This window comes from Vombatus ursinus, unplaced genomic scaffold, assembly GCF_900497805.2.
Source record: "Vombatus ursinus unplaced genomic scaffold, bare-nosed wombat genome assembly UNPS02007344.1, whole genome shotgun sequence".
In the NCBI taxonomy this organism is placed as follows: Eukaryota; Metazoa; Chordata; class Mammalia; order Diprotodontia; family Vombatidae; genus Vombatus; species Vombatus ursinus.
In genome coordinates, this window is record NW_020947122.1 from 4,660,670 (window position 1) to 4,684,955 (window position 24,286).

The window sequence follows — 24,286 nt, forward strand, 5'->3', positions numbered from 1 at the left end:
TGTACTTGTATCTCTCCCCTTGGAATATAAACTCTTTGAGAAAGATTGTTTCATTCCTTGTATTTGCATCCCTAGCACCTAACACCTGCCTCTGTGCCTTGAACCTAGTTGGACCTTATAAAGTCATGCTGCTCACTTGCTTGGTTGATTGTGGAGCAGATTGGGAGATGGAAACTAAAAACAGGCATCAAAAAATTGAGATCGACTTGAACAGAAGGTGTTAATGGATTGCCCCAGGGATCTGTCCTTGGACCTGGACTATTTAACATTTTTATTAATGACTTGGATGAAGACATGGAAAGAATGCTTATCAAATTTTCAGGGGACGCCACAGCAAACCAGCAAGCCAATGTGGCCCAGTATTAGATAGACTAGAGGATTTAGTTATGTCACAATATGGGAAGTAAAAGCTGGAGAGGAGCTTACAAGACATCTACTCTAGTCCTACCTGAGCCAGAATCCCATATGTGACATCCCCAATAACTGATTATCCCACCTTAAACTTGGTTGGAAAAGAACCATGTTTACGATCTTTTTCATCTTTTCACTCTCTTCCCATATCGGCATAGCAGTGAACCTTAGGATTTGGAAATTATGCTATAAGAAATTTATCTTTAAAATGTGAGCTTACCTGAGTTCGTCATAATCATTTTTTCCATTATGTTTTGCCATCTTAGGAGATACCTACTAAGGACCCCCACCCATATCAGACCTCACTGAGCCAAGGGCCAGATTACTTTGTGTTTACCTGTCATGTCTCCAGTTGTCTCTCTCTCCGCTTGCAGGTTCCATTCCCTGGGACCCCTTAAGCTTGCATCATCTGTTGCAACCTCTTTGCCCTCAGCTTCTACCCTGTGCAGCCCTTTCTTTTATGCACTTAGAAGTGCATAAAAAGACTTGTTGAAATAGTCTACCATTTCCTCAAGAATCAGCTACTCCATGGACTCAAGCTGTCCTCAGGTCCACAAATAGATGTATTTCTGCTCTCAGTGAGTGGCCAAACCAATGTATGACACCAAAGTGTTTGCAAATATCAAGCAGACTGGTGCTCAGGAAATGCAATAGGACAAAAGGCTTTCCTGTTATCTGGCATGATCTCAATTTTGATAGGTTCTCCAGTTTGGTGATGTTGGCTTTAGGAGAATGGGATCCAGAAGCTGGTCATTTCCTCTATAGTCTACATCTCCTTCCTGACCTCTGGGAAAAACCTGGGGGAATAGAGAAATTTCAGCCCAAACCTACGAATTCCAACATGATTTATCTGCACACACAGCACTCCTAGGAACCCAAGGAAGTTCCACAGTTAAATTTGTGTTTTCACTAATCACTAGGATGGGCCCTTGGATTTGATGTGGCCTAGACATGTTTCTCTGAATATCCCAGATAATCTATAGTTTAAGTGGATATTCTCCAATTGCTCATGATCAGGCTTCTTGTCCTGTATCTAAACTGCAACTAGTCAAGCCTCCATGAAGTATGAAGAGATAAACACTTGGCAAAGGTTCATAACCCTTTATGTAAGTCCTTTACATTTTGGAATTCATCCATTTCCATGACCTTGACCTGACTCCAAGCTCGGTGGCTAATTAATTCGGTGTGACTTTCATCGAGTCACTTCATTTCTCTATGTCCCATAGTCTTAATACATAAAACTTATTGTATTAGATGATTTTTAAGGCCCTTCCAGCTTTCCCATTTGGGGATTGTATGTGGTTGAATCCATGAAAACCAAAAGTCCCCAGAGAGGGTGGTGATGATGAAGAGTTGTGAATCTTTGGGATATGCTTTAAAAAAGTCTGACAGTTAACAAATAAGCAATTCCTGGAGCAGACACCCTCCTTTGGGTTTTCTCTTGGAAGTCACGGTGAACAAAAATTGAGTAAAGGGAGCAGGGGTGGGGAACCTGCAGACTCAAGGCCACAAGTGATCCTCTGGGTCCTCAAGTTCGGCCCTTTGACTGAATCCAAACTTCACAGAACAAATTCCCTTAATAAAAGCATTTGTTCTATAAAACTTAGGCTCAGTCAAAAGGCTGAACCCAAGGACCTAGAAGGTCACAGGTGGCCTCGAGGCTGTGGGTTCCCCACCCCTGGTAGGGTGACAACTTTCTGGAATGGTCTTCTATGAAGCTGAGATGTTCTGGGTTTGCCCAACGAGTGCAGCACCGGCAGGAAGAACAACCACCTAGAGCACAATGCCAACACTTCTGCCAAAACAGCCAAAGCCAACTACATACCATGCCCGTCCAGCCCCGCTCCCAGTGGATTCCCAGAGCTTCCAGGCTAGCCCCAAGCACGCGCTGCTTCACGTGACGCGCCCTCTGATCCCCGCTTCCCCCTCCCACCCTGGAAGCCCCTGTGCTCTGTTCCCTTCGCGCTCCGAGGCCCGCGCTCCCGGCCGTTAAGGCGCTTCATTCCCATGGCAACCAGCGGGGCGGGGAGGATTCTGCCCTCTCCATGGCAACCGGGGACGCCTTCCTCTTCGCTGGGCCAGAGTGGTGCTGCGAGAATAGTTCAGACGCGGCGGAGGTGAGGACCCTCAGCGTCATGAGGGGAGCGGAGGCCGCGGTGATGGCAGCAGCGGCGGCCACCGCGATGCGAGACGAGGACGAAGACGAGGACGAGGACGAGGCGGCGGGGCGGGAGCAGCAGCCGCAGCCCCCCCAGCCGGCCGGGGTCGCGTGCGCGGTCTGTGGAGAGCTGAGCAGTGGGTGTAACCGGGACCGCGGTAAACCCTGTGAGTAGGGGCCCCACTGGCCCGACTGGGGCGAGGGAGGGGGTCCTCCCATCCCCCGAAACCCGAGGGCCGTGCTTCATCAGCTCTGGCGTATGGCCAGGACATCCCGGGATCACGGAATGTAGGGAGCTGGAAGGATCCCTGGAGAGCATCTCCACCGACCCCTTACTGGACATAAGAGGAAACTGAAGCAGCCTGATGCAGTGTAATGAAAGTACTGGGTTTGGAGTCCGAATACTTGGGAGGTGGGAACTAGATCAAGTGGCTTTCCTGCCTATTACAGGCTCAAAGGATCATAGATTTAGATCTGAAAGGTGCTGTGGGGAGGTCATCTAGTCTAAATCCCTCAAGTTACAGATGAGGAAACTGAGACGCAGGGGAGGTGAAGGGACTTGCCCAGGGTCACACAGCTAGTAAGTGGCAGAGCCAAAAATCTAACCCAGATTCTCTGGCTTCAAATCCAGTACTCTCTTACCTTGGACAAGGCAAATGTCACCTCTGAACCTCAGTTTCTTTATTTGTAAAATGAGGGGACTGAACTAGTAAATCTGCAAGGGTCTAATCCAGCTCTAATCCCATAAAGTATTTAACCTTTCCTCCCTTTCCCAGCATGAAAGGGAAGTGGTTTGCTCAAGATAACAGGAAGTGACAGAGCCAGGGCTTCCTGCTTGGGTCTAAATTACACCAAAATCGGACTCCGATTACCCCAATCCTGCAGATTTTGGGCATTTGTAACCTGGCCTTGTCAGAACCCTACCCTTTGTGTTAATATTGGATGTACTCTGATTTGATAAAGTGTTACGTTTCGGCCTTCACCCTATCCTAGCAAGGTTGTCCGCTGTCACAAACCAAGAGGTTTGCTTCCCACCTTGAAGGATTTGGCCCCAGTCCGATTTGGACCTACAAGAACATACTGTTTCTTGATCTTGCAGTTATTGTGCAGCACCTACTGCTCTATAGGCAATCAATGCATGCTTAGGAATGATAATGGTGAAGCGATAATCCAAAGAGGAACACAATAGGTTTCCAGGTTTTCTAAATACTCTGCTTGATTGCCCCTCTAGAGAATCTTTCTCCCTCTGCATTCAGCACTTCTGCAACCACTCTGCCTTGGTGGCAGACCACATACCCTCCTGAGACTTCATCAGAGAGGCAGAAAAATCACTGGATAATCATGAGAAGGCACATTGCTTTACTTCCTAGCCCTATTAGGCCTAATAATGGTCCTGCTATTAAACTACCTCATTAGATAGAGTTGGGTCCATCTAATTAGATACAAGTGAAAAATATTACACGTTTGTGTCACTTAAAAATTTCTTCAAATTGTTAAATATTTTTATTTGCTAAAATTGTCATACAATACCATAAGTCCTTAGAAGGAATATAAATGGTTAAATTTTTTAAACTATTTTTTAACAGTTAGCAGGGTCTAGTGGTAGGAACTCTTAGACTTAGAAACCAGAAGATCTGGCCTGCTGTCTATGACTTTGCAACCGACTAGATATATGATCTTGGAAAAAGTCACTGAACTTTTCTGTATTTATAAGGGGACTCCTACCTGCCTCTTAGGATAGTTCCTACAGTAAAATGAATTAATGTAATATAGACTTGTGAAGGTATTTCAGAAGAAATATTATTAATTCTAAGAACAATATTATTATTGAGATTATTTTCCATGGGAGTTGAAGCCAATTCATTTTCCATCAACTTTCTCCTTAAATTTTAAGATAAAAACTTTCTCCTTTCACATTTTTGTAGATGTTATGTGTATTCCATAAATCAGATCAGGTATTCAATTATGATAGTCTGTAAAAAATAGATGACATTTGATGAAAAATGGTTTTCAGCATATTTCTTCAAACGGACAGAAAAAGTAAATGTTCTTCTGAGCCTCTAAGACCGACAAAACTGAAATGAAAATGAAAGTATTTTCATGTTTAACTTCAATGTCTCTCTTATGACACAATGGACCAAAAGTTTCAATTTGTTTTGTATCCTCAGTACCTAAAACAGTGCCTTGCACATAGTAGCTGCTTAATGTAATACCTGTTGAATTAAATTGAATGCACTTGGTGTATAATTACAATTATTACATTGTAAGAGGTCTAGAAGAAACCTGCTTTGTAAGTGGTGATACTCACCTGCAAAAGCAGCCCTGAAATCCACCTACTTCTAGCTGTATTCTTTGCTCTTAGAATCACAGAACCTTAGAGTCAGAAGTTACTTCAGGTTAGAAGTCACCTACTTCACCCACCCACCCAGTGCCAGTATCTCTACCACTTGGAATCTTAAGACTAGAGTTGGAAGGGATTGCCAAAGGGACTTCAGATCTCATCTGCTCCATCTTCCAAGTCCTGTCAATATCACACACCAGTGACTGATCATCTAGTATTTTAGTCTCTTCTTGAAAATATCCATGGGATATTGGGAACATGCACCTTCTTAATCAAGCAGGCCATTCAATTTCCAGTCTGTAAAATGATGGGGAGAACCTCTAGAACTAGAAGAGATTTAAAGCTATGGTCCTAATAATTGTTAGGAATTGGTTTCCTTATAACAGGTCAAAATCTTCCTGTTTAATTTCTAACCAATGATTTTAATTTACCCCTCTGAGGCTAAACAGAACAAGACTAGTCCCTCTTTAACATGATAACCCTTGAAAAATATGTGATCACATTTTCTTCTTGAGGGTAAACATTTCTAGCTCTTTTCACTGATGTTTTGAATAGCACTGGACCCTTGCCATTATAGATGCATTACCCTGGAGAGGTGATGACCCATCCATTGCCTGAATTCTTCCAGATGACAAAAAAATTTTTTTTTTTAATTTTTCCGTTATACAGTATTGTCCCTGTGGACTCAAAACTAAACACAATACTTTAGTAACTAGATTAGAGTCTAGTGCAAAGTACAGTAGGCATCACAGAAGCATAGAATATTAGAATTCTAGGGACCCTAAAAATTACATTTAGAGACTATCATGTCCAATCAGAGAAGTTAAGTGGCTTTTCTAGTGTCACACAGGTAGTTAGTGACAGAGCCTGGACTAGAACCCACATCACCTGCCTGCCCTTTGTTCTTTCTATTGCATCTCCCCTTAATATGCATCTCCCAATTAATATTTCAATAATTCAGTGGAGCTATAATCTCATTGACATTGCTATTCCACCAAAGGCACAGTTCACCATCCATCCACACATGCCTTCTCATTACGAACAATTCTTTTTCATGTTCTTCTATAGATCCCCAGATATAAGGTGCTAGAGATCTTTTTCTTTTGTGATTGTTGGATAATTTTTCAGTCATGTCCGATTTTTCATAACCCCATTTGGGGTTTTCTTGGGAAGGATATTTGGGTGGTTTGCCATTTCCTTCTCCAGCTCTTTTTACAGATGAGGAAATTCAGGCAAACAGGGTGAGGGGACTCGCCCAGGGTCACACACAGCTAGTAAGTATCTGAGGATATATTTGAACTCCCAAAGATGAGTCTTTCTGACTCCAGCCTGCACTCTACCACTGTGCCACCTAGCTGCCAATATTTTTCTAGGACTCCATAAATTTAGAATTTGGGTTTACACTCAGTCTTGTCATCCTGTTATCCCTAATTACTAATGTATGACTCAGCCACCTCTTCCGATCACATATTTCCTGGATGGTATCCCTTATTTCACTTCTTATGCATAGATTATCATTGAAAATATGCTATGGCCTCCTGGTACCTGCCATGGGCCTCCCTATTGACCTTCCAAACAACTGCAACTTTCATTCTAAGGAGATTATGTTCTACCAAAATTGTACTAGAGAGCATACCTGAAGAAAATTTGCATTAAAAATGGATATTTGTGCCAGGAAGCAGCTCAGAATTGTTGAAAGCAGTGGTGTAAAGTTCAAATAAAAATGAGACCACTACACCATAGATAAAGATCCCTCCAAGATGCACATATTGGCTTAGAAAACCACATATTAACATTATCTATGGTCTACTATACTTTTTTCCCTCTTGTTAAATATTTCCCAATTACATTTTAATGTGGCTCTGGCCCTCAAAAGACTGGTTTAAAACATCACACAATTTTCCAACTCTAATCCAGCCTGCTCTTTTCTGCCCATTCAGTTCTGCATCCAAGTACCTGTACAGATCAAATCATCAAACCATGAACTATATACTCTATACCATAGTTAATAGAGCCCAAAATTACATTTGGGTTTTGTTTTTTCTTTTTCTTTTTCTTTATTTGGCAGCTATTGTACATTGCTCACTTATATGGAGCTCTCCTTTAAATAAAACCAGTAGGTTCCTTTCATATGGATTCTTGCTAAATTAGGATTCCCATACTATACTTTTGTCGTTGATTTTTTGGCCCAAAGTGCAGGCCTTTATATTCATCTGCACTATATTTTATCTTGTTAGTCTCAGCCTATCATTCCAGACTGTCAAGACTCTTGAATCTTGATTATATTGGCTATCACATTAGCTATCCTTTCTGTAAATTTTTAAAATTTTTTTTGGTAAATTTTATAAATATGTTTTCTCTTTATCTAAGTCATTCATTTCCAAAAAGTTGAATAGAACTGGGGCCATTTCAGAGCCTATCAGCATTGTTAATGGTGGATAGAGCACCCGCCCTGGAGTTGGGAGGACCTGAGTTCAAACTTGGTTTCAGACCAGACACTGATACTTACTAACTGGGCAAGTCACTTAACCCCAACTGCCTCACCAACAACAACAAAAAAAAAGACATATCCCCCTAATCAACCATTAATTGATATTCCTAAGTCCACATACTTTGGTCAAATTTGTTCAGTCAGCTACAAATTCACCTAAGTGTACTATTATCAAGTCTATGTTTCTCCATCCTGTCCATGAGTATATCAGTAGAGATATAGGAAATTAAAGTTAAATTTAAAATAAAATTAAAATAGAAAATAGAAACTAAAATAAAATTCTTTATGTCTGTGGCATTCCCTGGATCTAGTAATCTTCTTTTTTTTTAATTTTGAGTTTTCAACGTTCACTTCCATAAGTTTTGGAGTTTTAAATTTTTCTACCCCTCCCTCCCCACGACAGCATGCAATCTGATATAGGCTCTACATATACATTCCTATTAAACATATTTTCACATTAGTCATGTTATAAGGAAGAATTAGAACCGATAGGAGGAACTGCAAGAAAGAAGAAACAAAACAAAACAGAAGAAAAAAAAAGAGCAAATAGTATGCTTCGATCTGCATTCAAACTCCATAGTTCTTTCTCTGGATGTGGATAGCATTTTCCATCATGAGACTTTTGGAGATGTCTTAGAGCCTTGCATTGCTGAGAAGGGCTAAACCTATCAAAGTCAGTCATCCCACGATGTGGCTGCTACTGTGTACAACGTTCTCCTGGTTCTGCTTACTTCAGTCACCATCAGTCCATACAAGTCGTTCCAGAAGTCAGCCTGCTCATCATTTCTTCTAGCACAATAGTATTCCATTACATTCATATACTACAACTTGTTCAGCCATTCCCCAATTGATGGGCATCCCCTCAATTTCCAATTCTTTGCTACCACAGAAAGAGCTGCTATAAATATTTTTGTACATGTCAGTCCTTTTCCCATTTTTATGATCTCTTTGGGATACAGCCCTAGAAGTGTTGGGTCAAAGGGTATGCACATTTTTATAGCCCTTTGGGCATAGTTCCAAATTGCTCTCCAAAATGGTTGGTGGATCTAGTAATCTTGACAGAAAATACGGTTAGTTTTCTATTACTTTATCTTGAGGAACCTATGCTGGTCCTAAGCGATCACCCTTTCTTTTTCTTTTGTCCATCTGTATTTTCATCCCAATATGAAGATTTTCGACTACTTAGGAGATGAAGTGTAAGAAAAAAGAAAGCATAATTATTCAAAATGGATTGGAAGATGTTAATGGAGAGTAGAGAGAAGGCAGAATTGGTTAACACTTATTTTGCCTCTATTTTCTCTGACAAGAACAAACTTTGAACTGAGAAGGACCTAAAATGGTCATTAAGAAGCTGATATTCAAGATTAGCAGGGAGATAATAAGACAGTATCTAGCTGCCCTTGATGACTTCAGGTCACCAGACCTAGATGAATTGCATCCTAGGACACTGAAAGAATCAGTAGATATGATTGCTGGATCATTGTTAGTGATCTTTGAAAGATCTTGGAAACAGGAAAAATACTACAGAACTGGAATAAAGCAAATGACCCAGTTTTCAAATGAGGGAGGAAAATGGAGCCTGCAAACTATTGGTTTGTGAGCTTGGAATCTGGAGATTTCAAAGCACTTTCATTTAAGTAGAAAGTGACACCATCTACTATAAGTCTGGGCTTGGGGGTATGGATGAGGATTAGTAGAAAAAATAGTTCTGGAGAATGAGATAGAGATCTGATCAGGATTTAAAGATCATTTTTCTTGGCAGATTAAAAAATAGAAGCAAATTAAATGTTGTGTAACTCTGCCTTCTCTCCACCCTCCATTATCATCTTCCAACCCTTCTTGAACCTTTTCTTTAATCCTCTTCTTTCTCATAATACATTTCCTAAGCAACTGAAAAGATTTCATCCTCTAAAAACTAACAGTACATTAACAGATACTACTTAACAATCCTTGTTCTCTATCCTGATCAAATCCTATCTTATTCCCCAACAGAGATTGTTCCAAACCTTTTCTTCTTTCCTTTAATAGCCAACCGCATCACAGAACCCACATTTACAACAGATGACTTTGCCTCCAACTTCTTTGAAAAGATTGAGGTTTTCCAAAATCAATTCCCTCACCTTCCCAACTTAATTCCTCAAAATTTATCAGTATCCTCCTTCACTTTCTCCCTCTTTCCCTCTGGCCACAGAGAAGAAGGTATCTCATACAAAGTTCAAACTCCTTTGTGTGGCATTCTTAGTCCTTCACACTCTGTTTCCACCCACCATTCCAGCCTTATGTCATATTTCTTCCTTCCATAATCTCTAGGCTTCAGACAAACTGGTCTGCCCCAAAATACAACTTGCACTACCCCAGCTACACTCCTTTGCTATTATTCTCCAAGAATACTGAAAGAAGTAGGTAGGAGTCGTGGTACATTAAATATACAGCAGCAAATTAAGGCTGCATGGAATGTTAACCACAATGAAAATAAGTGCTTCTGTGATTAAATTACAATGCAAGAAATGTATACCAATCTTGAGACTCTAAGATAAATCATTCACTATTTATTTGCAGACAACATAGCTTTTAAAACAATTTTGTATTGGATGAATATATATAATTATTGGACAGTTAAGCCATAGTAATTTTTTTTTGTTTTTAATAGTAAATAACCCATTTTGTTAATGTCTTAATAGGGAAAAAATTCCTATATTGTGAGCCACATAAGAGAATTAAGGAAGTTCTCGAAGAAGAACTTTTTATTCAGAGAGATGAATGCCACATCAAAAATCCATCTACAGGTAAAATCTATGCCTAATAATTAGCATGTATTTAGGAAATGAAAACTAAGCTGACCATTTGAAAATAATGTTTTTGCTGTGTGGGGAAAAGGTTTTTGTTTTGTTTTTTTCTGAGGAATTATAATCTCCCACAATGATTAAGTTTAAATAACCAAATAAAAGCTTTTGTGTTTAAAAATGACCAATGAAGTTTTTGTATTTAAAAAAGTCTGTTAAGTGGTAATACTTTTCCCCTTTCATTTCAAAAACTTTAATGATCACTTAAAGCAGTTTTTCAATTAAATGGAAAATATAACATATTTTGCTATCTTTTAATGAGTGTGACTATGAACATAATAATTAAAGAATTTGAATCATCTAGATTGGTCAGTGACATGATATACATACTCACATATGTTTATTTATATGTTTTAGTTGAATCTGATTGATAAATCTTATTGATGGTTCTTTAGATGACCATCCACAGATGTTATATTGAAACACTGCTATTATTTGAATACCTGCTTTTACTTTGTTCTCCATTGCTAGGTACTCAGTACAGTCTTTGATTTACAGTGTTATTGTTAGCTTTGTTAGGAAAGTTATTTTTCTTTTTCATATGTGATGTTAAAAAGTTTGTTTATGTCTTGGAGTCCAAAATTTTAATAGAAAAACAACTCTCAAATTATCACTTATGTTAGTGGGGCAATATTATTCAATATACAAAATTTCAGTTTGCACACATTTTCCAAGAATTTATCTATCAATGAAGGCATTCCTATGCTGTATACTTAGTTATTAACACCCACTAGAGGTCGCACAAAATGTGTTTTCAAAGCAATTGCTTTGTTTACTTTATTTAGTTAGGTTTACTGAGACAGGTTAGGGAAAGCACAAACCCTTTCTCCACTGGTTTATGGGGGCCAGAATATAGGGAGAAATTGGAGTGAAAATGCAAGACAAGGAGCCATAACAAGGCAAAGAAGGCCAGACAAGGGACAGGTTTAGGACTAAAATGGGCCATGGCAGGAATGAACTATGAAAGCTAATAGCAATCACATTGGAGCTAAGTTGTTGTTGCTGCTGCTGCGGCTGCAGCTGCTGTTGTTGTTCAGTTGTGTCTGACTCACTGTGACCCCATTTGGGGTTTTCTTGGCGGAGATACTTGAGTGGTTTGTCATTTCCTTCTGCAGCTCATTTTACAGATGAGGAAACTAAGGCAGGCAGGGTAAGGTGACTTGCCCAGGGTCACACAACTGGTTAAGTGTCTGAGGCCAAATCTGAATCCAAGAAGATGAGTCTTCCTGACTCCAGACCCGGCACTCTTATCCACTGTGCCCTTAGCTGCCCCACTTCAAAAGGAGCACCAGGTACTTGTATCTTTTCCATTAGTTGAATGGTGATCCAGTATATCAAGGATTTTGTAAATTCTCTAGGTAAATGTTAGTTATGTGAAAAAGCAGAGGTTTATATCTGCCTCCAGTACAATCCAAGTTAATTTCAAAAATATTTGTTAAGTGTGTAATATCTGCAGTTTGTATTTTGAATACAGAGACAAAATGAAAAACAGGAATCCTCCAAAACAATACAACATTTAAATAACTGAGTTATACACAACATCATGAAAAGGAAACTTTAGAGGTCATCCAGTTCAACCATCTTCATTATACACATGAAGAAATGGAAAGCCAGTGACTCTTAAGGTCCCATAGATAGTGAAAAGGTAGCAATGGAAATGCAAGCCATTTGCTTCCACATCTAGAGCTGTTTCCACTGCCCCCCACAACATCTAAGGGGTTTACAAAGTGATGCCCTTCCAAGCCTGGAGGAAGGCTGGGGAAAGGCACCAACATCTGACACGTCAAGCTGAATTTGAGGAACAGCAAGGTGGCTAGTTAGTACTAGGCATAGAGTACCTGAAGGGGACTAACATGAAATAAGCCTAAAAGATAGGCTTGAGTCAAGCTAAGAAGCTTATATTTTATTCTAGAGGAAATGAGGAGCCCCAAAGGTTCTTGGGAAGGGAATGACATAGTCAAATGTATTTTTTGGTTATTTTGGTGATTGTGTGGTAGATGAACTGCAGGGGGGAAAAGTCTAGAAGCTAGGAGTCCAATTTGAAGGCTATTGTAATAGTCCATGCAAGAGGTGATGAGGGTCTGAATTTGGGTGGTAGCCATGCAAATAAAAAGGGGATAGATGCCAGATAAATTGTGAAGGAATAATCTACCAGATTTAACAATTGATTGGATTGGAGATCAGGGATAAGGAAGAGTTGAAGATGACTCCAGGTTATAAACCTCTGTGACTGGAAGGACTGTGGTACTCTCCAAAGAGATAGGCATTTCTGGAGGAAGAAGGGGTAATGAGTGAGAAAGATAATGAGTTCCATTTTGGCCATGTAAAGTTTGAGATGACTGGGAGGATTTCCAGCTGAGCATATCCAACCAGCAGCTAGTGATGTGGGACTAGAGATGGGAATTAGAGATTTAGATTGTCAAGTCATTTTGCATAGACTTGATAACTGAACCCATAGGAGCTGATGAAATCAGAAACAGAGAGGGCACAGAGGGGGAAGAGAAGAAGGCCTAGGGCAGAGCTTCTGGGGAGATATGCCACTAGAAGGACAAACATGGATGATAGTCCAGCAAAAGGGCAGTGGGGAGGAGGATTAAAGAAAGCTAGAAAAAGTAAGATTTGGAAGAGCAGCTGTGGGGAGTGTAGTGGAGAATTAATTTGGAAGAATAAAGGGATTATTGTGCTGTAGCGAAGACCCAATTGATGTAAGATAATGTAAATTTGTAGTGGGTCAGTTAGCTAGTTTGAATACTGGAAAAGAGAAGGCAAAGGTAATGGAGATAAGGCTGAATTGCAATTTGACAAGATGTGAATGGAGATAAGGCAAGGGGGCAAGGCTGTGCTATGCATCCATTCATAATAAAGAAAAAACATTGATTTGTAATGGTAAGTTTCATCATCCTGAAAAAGAAATGCAATCTTATGATCAGATAAAAGAAATGAAAATTTGAACCAGAAAAATATGTGGGATTCCAAGAATAAGGAAGAATTCAGTAGATTTCAGTATTCCTAATAACTTCCTGAAGTTCTTCCTTCCTGAACATTTTGTCTCAATGGCATAGAGATAATATTAGACTTTCACTTTGGAATCGAAAGATTCTTCACTACTGAGATGTTGTCTAAGTTTCTAAATTTCTATATTCAAATTTAGGGTTATAGTTATTCACTTTTCTAAATCTCTCTCTTTTTTTTTTTTTTTTTTTTGGTCCTAATGTATTATTTCATGTGGGGGATTTCCTTTGTGGAAATTCCCTATCAGAGCAGATTAGCAACTCTTCTATAACTTAAGAATCTTATGCTTTCAAAATCTTAAGAGTATTTAAGCTTTTTCCCCAGCTAAGTTCTGCAAAGTTAACTGTTATGAAACTAGTGAATGCTTTGAAAAAACAAGGCTTAAAAATTCTCATTTTCCATAGTTTTAGACTGGTTTTTCTCTTGTTCTGTGTTCAAGTCTTCCTTCATTGCCTTATTTTGGAATGGAGGTGAGTCTGGGTTCTCAAAGGCTATGCCAGTGAACCACAAGGTCTGGCAGATTCTGCCAAGCTGAAAAGGTCTTACATATGGGCCCATGATAGTCTTTATGTTTATCGCTCAAAGTCTAGTCTAACTGAGCTTGAAGAGGTTCATCACCAGGTAGCGTACAGGGTGGTAAAGTGTTTGGCCATAACACCTCTCAAAGCTCAACTATCAAGTCACTGAGCAATTGCAATATGTATCAGTGAAGAGAATACCCAAATGATAAAGTATTTCTCTTGTTCATAACACATCTGGGACCTTGGTACCTTTTGCAATGAATTTGAAAAGTTTTTACGAAATCAGTGAACTTTTAAAAGTCTCCCATTTGACAAGAGAAACCATTGGTAGAAGGTCTGGTATAACAGAAAACCATTCCACTTCCCCTGGCAAGCAAGGGGTTACTCAGACCTGGCAGTTTGAAGAGTGGTCAGAGTTAGTATTTAGGTTGCAAAGATTAAGGCATCAGAACCCTGCCTCTGTAGAAGCTTGGGTTGTCGTGCCTTCTCTAAATCTGGCTCACACGAATAATGTTAATCTTCAGCCTATCCTATGACCTCAGTATACCAGCCTAGAGCCTTGCATCCCAGTTCTCCCAGGAGAAGAGCCATGTAACATTCTCTTCGTTGTGATCAAAGCAGTATAAGGACTTTGCTTAAAAGGGGGAAAATAATCTCCTAGACAAGAATTTTAACTTCACATTTCTGCCCCAAATTAGAAGGCCTTAGAGAAAAGGAGGTACAGGAACCAGCACTTCTGCCAGGGCGTTCAAATACAAAATCTTCTGTCTGGCATTCAAGGTCCTTCATAACCTAAGTTCCCCTCTTCCACCCACTACCTTTCCAGTCTACTTACACTTTACCTTTCCCCCACTCCTACCTCATACTCTGCCATCCCATGACACTGACACACACCCCCACCCCCCCCCCCCCCCCGTTGCTCCTCCACAAATAAAATACTTTTATCACCTGACTCCAGGCATTTTCACTGACTGTCCCCCATGCCTGGAATTCTCTCCCTCCTCATTTCTGCCACTAGGCTTCCCTGTCTTCCTTCAAACTCCAGCTAAAATCTCACCTTCTACAGAAAGCCTTTCCTAATCCCTCTTACTTCCAGTGCCTTCCCTCTGTAGAGTATTTCCTTTTTATCCAATATATCCATATTTTTGTATTTTTTTTTTTGCAGTTGTCTCTCCCATTAGACTGTAAGCTCCTCGAGGGCAAGATCTGTCTTTTGCCTTTGTAGCTTCAGTGCTTAGCACAGTATATGGCATGTAGTAGGTATTTAACAAATGTTCTGATTATCAAGTGACTGACTTCAGTGTACAAAGGGATAGAGGAAATAATTGGAATGACCATAAGAACAAGTCATTCCTTCAAGCAAGAGACAAGAAGGAAAACCCTTAGGGACTACTGAACATTACAGCACTGGGGCAAGCTATACAGGCTTGGTGTTGTGCTGAACCACTGACTTTGGGAAGGTGACTAACCAGCTTATCGTAGCCATGCTGGTAACTGCCCCGTACCAGCTGATAGAGGAGGATGTCTGCACTCAATTCCCACCAGTCACATTTAGAGAGACGCCAGCTTGATGTCCTCCTTTTCCCTCCCACTAACCGGCTCCCCACCAGGAGACTTTTCTCTAAGGCACTTATCACATTGGTATCTTCTCCTGCCCCTCCTAGGCCTGCCCTTTGAGGGCAGAGATTGTTTATCTAAACTCTATCCCCTACCCAGCCTCAGGGACATAGCAGGCACCTGACAAACATTTGTTGAATATACGAATAAGTGAAATAAAGGAATGAGTGAATTTAATACTTGAGTACCTAAAGGAAAAGACATATTTCTTAAATTTAATACTCCAATATCCTTTGTGCAAATTGAGAAAAATTAAGAGTGCTATTCATCAAAATATATAGGTATGTCAACATAACTGTCAAGCCCAAAAGTCTCTAAGGACAATTTATATTACTTTCATTATTTTTTTAAATGTTTACAAAAATTAACTAATAGACCACATTTATATTAGGGAAGTATATAGTATACCATTCTAAACTTCTTCTTCTATAGTTTTCACAGTCCAGAGATGACATGCAGGAAACCAAAATATGAATATGAATCTATGATCATAACTTGTCCTTTTTTTTTTTACACAATCAGGTACACTTTTCTAGGAATCTCGGGCAGAAATACTGGGGTTGGTGACTCGAGCAGTTCAGGATATATAAGAAACACAAGAAGAATAAAAAGATAAGAATAACATTTGATTCCAAGAGTCAATAGAAGTATCTGATTCCTGACCCTTAATTTTCTTCTCGTGCTTGTGGTCCTTCCTTGCTCAAGCTCTTCTTGAATTCACAGTGGAAAAAGGCCTGAAGTCAGGTCAGAAGAACTAGTTCTGCCACTTATTAGCTACAGATAGCTGTGTAGGCAAATCTTTTAATCTCTCTGCTCTCCAGAATCTCTCTAATCCTCCACTTAATCATCTTTAAAATGGAGGTAACAATAATATTTGGATTACCTGCCTTGCTGTATTATTGGAAGCAAAGTGCTTTGTAAACCATAAAACAATACATATGCTGTCACTGTTTTGCTGAATAAACCCTTATATTTAGCCCACCTTTCTCTTCCTCACTGTGTCCCTGATGCCTTCCTTTTGGACTGAAAGTTGTGAGTGCTCACCAACTAAAGAAACAGCTTCCACAAAGAATGAACCTACTGTCCCCTTTCAGCCTGCTCAGATACAAAGGAACATCTTTCACAGCAAACTTTATCAAAAGCACACAAGCTAAATGAGTTTTCTTGTGTCAGAACTGCCCATTCCCTAAACACAGCACAAGAGGGGCACCATATGTACCAATTCATATCTGCAGTTACATTATTTGTGTTTTGTGTACCCCTGTGCATTTTCATTCACAATTGTACTCATTATACTTAGAATGTATTCAGAGGCAGCTATGGTAAATGAATCTAAAAGAGCACAAATGAATTAAACTGGACTGCAGATATGTTCCATCTAATGCACTTTAACCTACCTTGCGCAAAAGCACCTTGCTTACTTCTGGGGAGATACAGGGATGAAAATAGCCACTGCTTAGTGAAGCTTAGGCAGAATCCTATCCATCTTGGAACTATACGCGACTTCAAAGGCCATCTAGTCTAAATTCTTGGTTTTTTTTATATTTCAGGAAACCAAGACCCATCAAGTTCCCCTATATTATACCAAGTGTCAGAGGTAGAATTTGAACTCGGATTCCCTTGACTCCAGGATTGATGCCCTTTCTCTTGTACAAAGTTGTATACACAGTTCTGTCCTATACTTTTTAAACTGACCCTACATTCCTTCACAAAGTGTAGGGCTATCCTGAATCTATTTCATTATTCCTAGCATTAGGAAGCTAGATGACACAATAGGTAGAGCTCTTAGAGCTCTGGTCTTAGAGTCAGGGAGACCTAAGTTCGAATCCATCCTTAGATACTTACTACCTTATGACCCTGGGCAAGCCACTTAACCCTATTTGCCTCAGTTTCCTCATCTGTAAAATGAGCTGGAGAAGGAAATGGCAAATAACTCTAGTATTTTCGCCAAGAAAACCCCAAATGGGCTTATAAAGACTTGGACATGATTCAAACAACTTAGTAAGCTAGGTGACCCAGTAGACAGAGTGCTTGGCCTGGAGTCAGGAAGACTTATCTTCCTGAGTCCAAATCTGGCCTCAGACACTTACTAATTTTGTGATGCTGGGCAAGTCACTTAACTCCTGTTTGCCTCAGTTTCCTCAACTACAAAATAAGGATAATAAACCTACCTCCCAGGACTGCTGTGAGGGTCAAATGTAGGTACTATATAATTGCTAGGCTAGCTTCACACTTTAACCTGATAGATCTAATTTCCTTTGCTACTCAGGACGGTGCCTATTACAATGGGCCCTTAATAAATGTTTGTGGACTGATTGGCTGAATAGGGAGGCCATTATATGAAGGGTGGTGATCAACAATTTTCTACCTCCTGGCAGGATAGAAGAAAAGGAAATTGGCTTGAATTGCTGAAAGAGATTTAGGTTAGATATAAGGAACAACTTACACATTGTAAGATCTTTACAGAAGGAGGCTGTGGAGTCACTTTCCTTGAAGTTGTTTTAAGAAAAGAATAAAAACCTGCCTTGTTAGATGGCTAAGGTAGGATTCTGCTTGCTGATACTCCATTCACAAATCAGGGAGCAGATGAAAAATGCAAGGAGTTCAGTTTTGCAAAAACAACACATGCCACTTATTCCACTGCTTAATGGCTAAGTGATTGAGGGATGTCAGTGACTGGATGATATTTCAAATGATAACTACATTTTCACAGTGCTTTACAGCTTTACAATATTTTCCTCACAACCCTATGAGATAGACAATAGCTGTAACTATTATCACCTTCATTTTACAACTGGGGCTCAGAGAGACTTAAGTGATTTAATCCAAGTCCATAGCTAGAAAGTGATGTATTATGTGAGGGAACTAGGAACTCTCCCTTTAGTTAACCCCAGGGGCTCCTTATTACCTCCACAGTCAAATACAAACCCCTTTATTTGGCCCTCACTTGTGGTCTCCATTCTACCTTTCCAGCTGTGCTACAGATTACTCTCCTTCATCCCCTCTACCTTCTGCCAAACTGGCCTTTCTGTTCTTCACTCACAACACCCAGGAACTCCTGCCTTGGCTCCCATGCACTGCTGTGTGCCCATGCCCATAGTACATTTCCCTCCTCACTACTGCCTCCTAGAATCCTTAGTTACCGTAGAAGCTCGGCTCAGATGCCATCTTCTGCGTCAGCTCTTCTGGATCCCCCAGTTGCCAGCACCTTCACCGTCCTCATTACCTTGGACATTTTTGTTTGTATATACTTATATATGTCCATGCAGTCTGCTGCAACACAATGTGAGCTCCTGTGGCCAGGGACAGTTTCTTTATTGTCTTTGTATTACCCAGCACCACGGTGTCTAGCCCAGGGGTAGGGAACCTTTCACCTCAAGGCCACTTGGCCCTCTAGGTCTTCAAGGGCAACCTTTTGACTGATCCACACTTCACCAAACAAATCCCCTTAAAAGTCAAAGGGCTGCACTTGAGGATCTAGAGGGCCACGTGTGGCCTTGCAGGCCGAAGGTTCCCCACCCCTAGGCTGGCCCCATAGAAGGTTCCTAATAAATAAATGATTGATTGATTGACTGATGAAACATTCTTGGCAACATAAAGACATTTTAGAGACCATGCAGAGCATGGTTGCTGCCTTTGCCTGATGAAGAATATTTATTTAGTACTGTAGTTATTAGCCCCAGGAACAAGACAAACAACTCCTCGTGTTTCTTTGGATATGCCCATTACTCCCTGCTTTCCACAGAGGTGGAGTGTTCTGGACTCCCCATAAGTCCTTTTTGACTTTAAGACTTTTTTTTTTTGCTAGGCAATGGGGTTAAGTGACTTGCCCAGAGTCACACAGCTAGTAAGTGTTATGTGTCTGAGGCTGGATTTGAACTCAGGTCCTCCTGACTCTGGGGCTGGTGCTCTATCCACTTCGCCACCTAGCTGCCCCTGCCTTTAAGGCTTTTAAGACAGCTATTCCTTGGGAATTAATGCCAGCTCCATGAGCAAATTATTAAATTATATTTATTGAATTGCAGCTCTTGGCCTGTGAGTTTTACATATTAATTTGTCCTTTTATCTGCATATATCACAGGCACTACTTTTCAAACATGCTTGCTACAATTATTTTGAAGCACAGGCCGAGATCCATCCACAAGATCTAGAGTTGTCGGGGCAGCTAGGTGGTGCAGTGGATAGAGCACCAGCCCTGAAGTCAGGAGGACCTGAGTTCAAATCCGGCCTCAGACCAAACACTTGACACTTAATAGCTGTGTGACCTGGGCAAGTCACTTAACCCCAATTGCCTAAAAAAACAAATAAAAAAAAGATCTAGAGTTTTCTTTACTTCTCTCAATTTAAGGATTCTTGGATTCATTAGAGAACTGGGCATGGTCATTTGGTCAGATCACTCATTTTTGCAAATTATCATTTTGCAAATCCTGCTTCCAGAAATTAAATCAGAGTCAGAGAAGGTTGACTGCATGAAATAATTCCAAAAATTACTTCCTAGAATTCTATGCTAAAGTTAGATGAAGTTCACAGAAATTTGAATCTTAGGGGAATTCTGTGAACACATGATACTCTGCCAGAGGTTTCACTTAATACAATTTAGTAATGTTAGATACTAACACCAATTAGCTCTACATACTTATTGGTCCAGAACTATAATTTTGTTGGTGGAAGGAACTTCTAGTGAGGAAACCCTTCATCAAAGCAGATGAGAAACTCTACTCCTAGACAGCTACTTGGAACACCCAGAGGTTGTGTCATGCCCAGGGCACAAAGCAGTATGTCTCAGGGGCAGGCCTTGAACCCAAGTATTCCTAACTCTCACAGCTGCTTGCTCTCCACTAACCATTATTCCATACTGCCTGCCACTTTATTATATTTATCACCAAGTTTTATCCTATATGTTTTTACTCTGATTTTTATCCAGATTTATTTACAGGCAAGTGAAATTAACTAAAATTTCTGAAAATACTTAATAAGAGCTTGTTAAATGAAAATAACCTTATTTGTTTGATTTAACAAGTAAACCAATTAATTTAGTAACAAACTAAAGAATCATCTAAAAACAGAGGCTGTTGGGTTTTTTTTTTTTAATTACTTAGTCTAGAAAGCAAAACAAGCTGAATAACAACTCATTTTATTGTTTTTAAAAATATTGACAGTGGCTCTGGAAGGGATCTGGAGCATTAAAAGGAATTTCTCCGTGGGAAACTTGAAGCCAGGATCACAGAATAAAAACAGTTTACTTCCACAACCTAAATACTATTCCAGACATGGAGGAATAAGAAGTAAGATACAAACGATCTTGTAGCCCAGAAGAGAGAAAGCATGTTTGATTATGAACTAATGTGATATACTCTATTAGGACAGCTTTGAATCAATTTTTTTTTCCTTTTACAGTTTCCACTAATTAAAAAGTATTTGGTGTCATCTGCTTTAACTTGGTGTTCAAAATGTAGCACAGTTTACCTGTTTAACATCTTGATGCAACAGACATTTATACTAAATCATACTCATTATTTTCTTTCAAATAAGCTTTCAGGAACACAGTTATCATCAGGGCCGTAACAGAGGAAGATTACCCCATATTCGCTTTTCTCCAGCTTGCTACACATCTATGATCATACAACCCAGTGGGAACAGGGATAGAAAGTACAGTGTAGAAAGTAATAGAGGCAGAGATTGCCCTACTCTTATTACAAATAAACATCTTTGTACCATAAAAGGACAAGTAATGTATTGTGCTGTGGTGGTAGCAGTCAGGCAAGTGTGTAGACTGCTGGACCAAGTGCAGAGGCCTTCCTCTGGCAGTGAAGTTAGGAGTAATGTCTTAGTCATTCCTGACTCTCATAGCCAAAGTTCAAGTGGCTGTAGGAGGAGCCAAAGAGGAACAGCCAGAATTTATAATCCAAACACAACTGCAGGGTCTGGCAAACGCCTGCGTTCTATATGTGCTGGGAACACAGGCAGGGCGGGTCTGTGAAACTAGGGCTGGCCACGTGGAGATGTGAGGCCAGAAAGTAAATCGGCAACTAGGAAATGAATCCAAATGGGGTACTCAGATGCTGCTAACTGAGCCCTAAATAGAATGATCAGAAGTCTTTCGTATGTAGAACCTTGACAAAGTGAGGTTTTTTCCCCTGCTGCCATCATGTTTGAGATTTTGCTTAGATTTCATATCTTTAGGGGGAAGCTAAAAAGGCACTGGTTGTTAAGCTTATATGCTGAAGTTCAGATACCCAGAAAACTAACTTTTCTTGGGATCTTATCTTTCTGCTGCTCACCTGTTCTATTGTTTGTCCTTTTGCACCCCCCCCCAAAAAAGTTGATATGCTTCTTGCAACATTCATTATATACCTTGTTTCTTAAAAATAATAATTTAAAACCAGTATAGCATAAGTATAGCTTTTAAACATAATTGGGTTATCAAATGAAAACTACTTACATCCACTTGGCTTTTATTATTATGCCTTTTTTATTATAGGCAGTTTAATTCATAATTCACATTGCTCATTGAGCATGGTTCCTATAGTCTGACTCTCTCAAATAGGCTTTCATTTGTTCAGAATAAAAATAAGAATTGCCTTAAAATATGATGGAGCAAAATTTGGTACATCTCTCCAAGCAAGATATTTACTTATTTATTCATGTTTCTTTCCTCTAGGATAAGTAACTCTCTTCTATTGAGAAGTCACTTATCTTCATGTCCCAGGAGCTAAGAAGAAATCTAGGTACATACCCCAATCTATTTAAAAAAAAAAAACAAAAAAAAATAAAATTGATTTAGTCCATATTTTTCTTGTTGGCAGTCATTTCTGTCTTGCCTCTAAACATTCCAGTTTCATGAAGGGAACTCACCTTGGATCCACCATGATGAGGAACTGTAGTAGGACTTTGGTGGAAGAAACATTAGTTCCATTTGAATTTAAGTCAGGATTGGTAGACATTACGCATTTATATATTAGCCCTTTGCACACAGATTATCACATGAAGTTTACAAATTGATAGTGAAAATAAGACTTCTATTCATAAAAGATAAATGAATATTCAGTGATATAAAAATTCTCTTAAAATACAGAATCAAGGCTACTTTGTTTTTTATTAATTTATTTTTAGTTTTCAACATTCTCTTCCATAAACTTTTGAGTTTTAAATTTTCTCTTCCACCCTCCCCAAGACGGCATACAATCTGATATAGGCTCTACATATACATTCCTATTAAACATATTTTCACATAAGTCATGTTGTAAAGAAGAATTATAACCAATAGGAGGAACCACAAGAAAGAGGAAACAAAAAAGAGAAAAAAAAAGCACATAGTATGCTTTCATCTGCATTCAAACTCCATAGTGGATAGCATTTTCCATCATGAGACTTTTGGAGATGTCTTAGATCCTTGCATTGCTGAGAAGAGCTAAGTCTATCAAAGTTAGGCATCCCACAATGTGGCTATTACTGTGTATAATGTTCTCCTGGTTCTGCTCACTTCACTCAGCATCAGTTGATACAACCCTTTCTAGGTTTTTCTGAAGTCTGCTTGCTCATCATTTCTTACAGCACAATAGTATTCCATTACATTCATATACCATAACTTGTTCAGCCATTCCCAACTGATGGGCATCCCTTCAATTTCCAATTCTTTGCCACCACAGAAAGAGCTGCTATAAATATTTTTGTACATGTGGGCCCTTTTCCCAGGGCTAGTTTTAAAAGCAGTTCTGCCCTTGGAACCAGGAAGATCTGAGCTCAGATCCTGCCTCTGACACTTAACTAGGCGTGTAACCAAGGGTGAGTCACTTAATTTCTGTCTGCCTCAGTTTCCTCATCTGTTAAATGAGGGCAATAATAATGCCTGTAGTCACTATGGGGCTCAAATGAGATTGTGTCCATATAGCACCTGGCAAACTTTAAAGTGGAGTATAAATGCCAGATGTTATTGTTCATCTAATAATAAAGATGAGGAAACAGAGGCCTAGCAGAGAAACCATTTGTCCAAGATGAAACAAAGATGGTGCTAGAATTTCAAGTGTTTCCTGATCCTCACTCCAGTGCTTTTTCCACAGTGCCATTTTGCTCTATGGGCATACCTTGGAACTATTGCACATCTGGTTCCAGACTACTGAAATGAAGAGAATATTGTAATAAAGCGAGTCACATGAATTGTTTTGTTTGCCAGGATATAAAGAATTTGTTTACACTATACTGTAGTCTGAAGTGTGCAACAGTATTGTGTGTAAGAAAACAATATAGATACCTTAATTTAAAAATACTTTATTGCTAAAAAATGCTAACCATCATCTGAGCCAGAAGGTCTTGCCTCAATGCTGAAGGCTGTTGACTGATCAGGGTGGTGGTTGCTGAAGGCTGGAGTGGCTGTGGCAATTTCTTAAAAAAAAAGATAGCAATGAAGTTTGACTCTTCCTTTCATTTGAACACTTACTTAGAGGCCATAGTAGGGTTATTGGCCGAATTTCAATATTATTTGTGTCTCAGGGAATAGGAAGACCCAGGGAGAGGAAGAGAGACTGGAATGGATGGTGGGTGGAGCAGTCAGAACACACATAACACTTATTGATTATATGGATGGAGTTCATGGTACCCCAAAACAATTACCACAGTCACATCAAAGATCACGGATCACAAATCACCATAACAAAATATAATGAAAATGCTTAAATATTGTGAGAATTATTAAAATATGACATAAACACAAGGTAAGCACATGCTGCCAAAAATGAGCTCAGACAGATTTGCTCGACACAAGGCTGCCATAAACCTTCAATTTGTAACAAAAAAAAAAAAAGCAATACCTCAGTATCTGCAAAGAGCAATAAAACAAAGCACAATAAAATAAGGTACGTCTGTGATAAACCCCTCCTAAAGTTATTTACACAC

At 39.6% G+C, this 24,286-nt stretch overlaps 1 protein-coding gene across 1 annotated transcript; it reads left to right on the forward strand.

Moving 5' to 3' along the window:
- Positions 1 to 2,546: 2,546 nt before the first annotated feature.
- Positions 2,547 to 22,133, forward strand: CUNH11orf97 (chromosome unknown C11orf97 homolog). The gene is made up of 4 exons (XM_027849381.1): positions 2,547 to 2,736; positions 10,083 to 10,187; positions 20,554 to 20,679; positions 22,056 to 22,133. The coding sequence occupies exons 1-4, from the start codon at positions 2,547 to 2,549 to the stop codon at positions 22,058 to 22,060; spliced, it is 426 nt and encodes a 141-aa protein (XP_027705182.1). The 3' UTR covers positions 22,061 to 22,133.
- Positions 22,134 to 24,286: the final 2,153 nt, after the last annotated feature.

Coding starts and splice junctions, on each gene's coding strand:
- CUNH11orf97 (XM_027849381.1), top strand. CDS start 2,547: ATGAGGGGAGCGGAGGCCGCGGTGATGGCAGCAGCGGCGGCCACCGCG. Junction 2,737..10,082: donor CCGGGACCGCGGTAAACCCT/GTGAGTAGGGGC, acceptor ATGTCTTAATAG/GGAAAAAATTCCTATATTGT. Junction 10,188..20,553: donor CATCAAAAATCCATCTACAG/GTAAAATCTATG, acceptor AAATATTGACAG/TGGCTCTGGAAGGGATCTGG.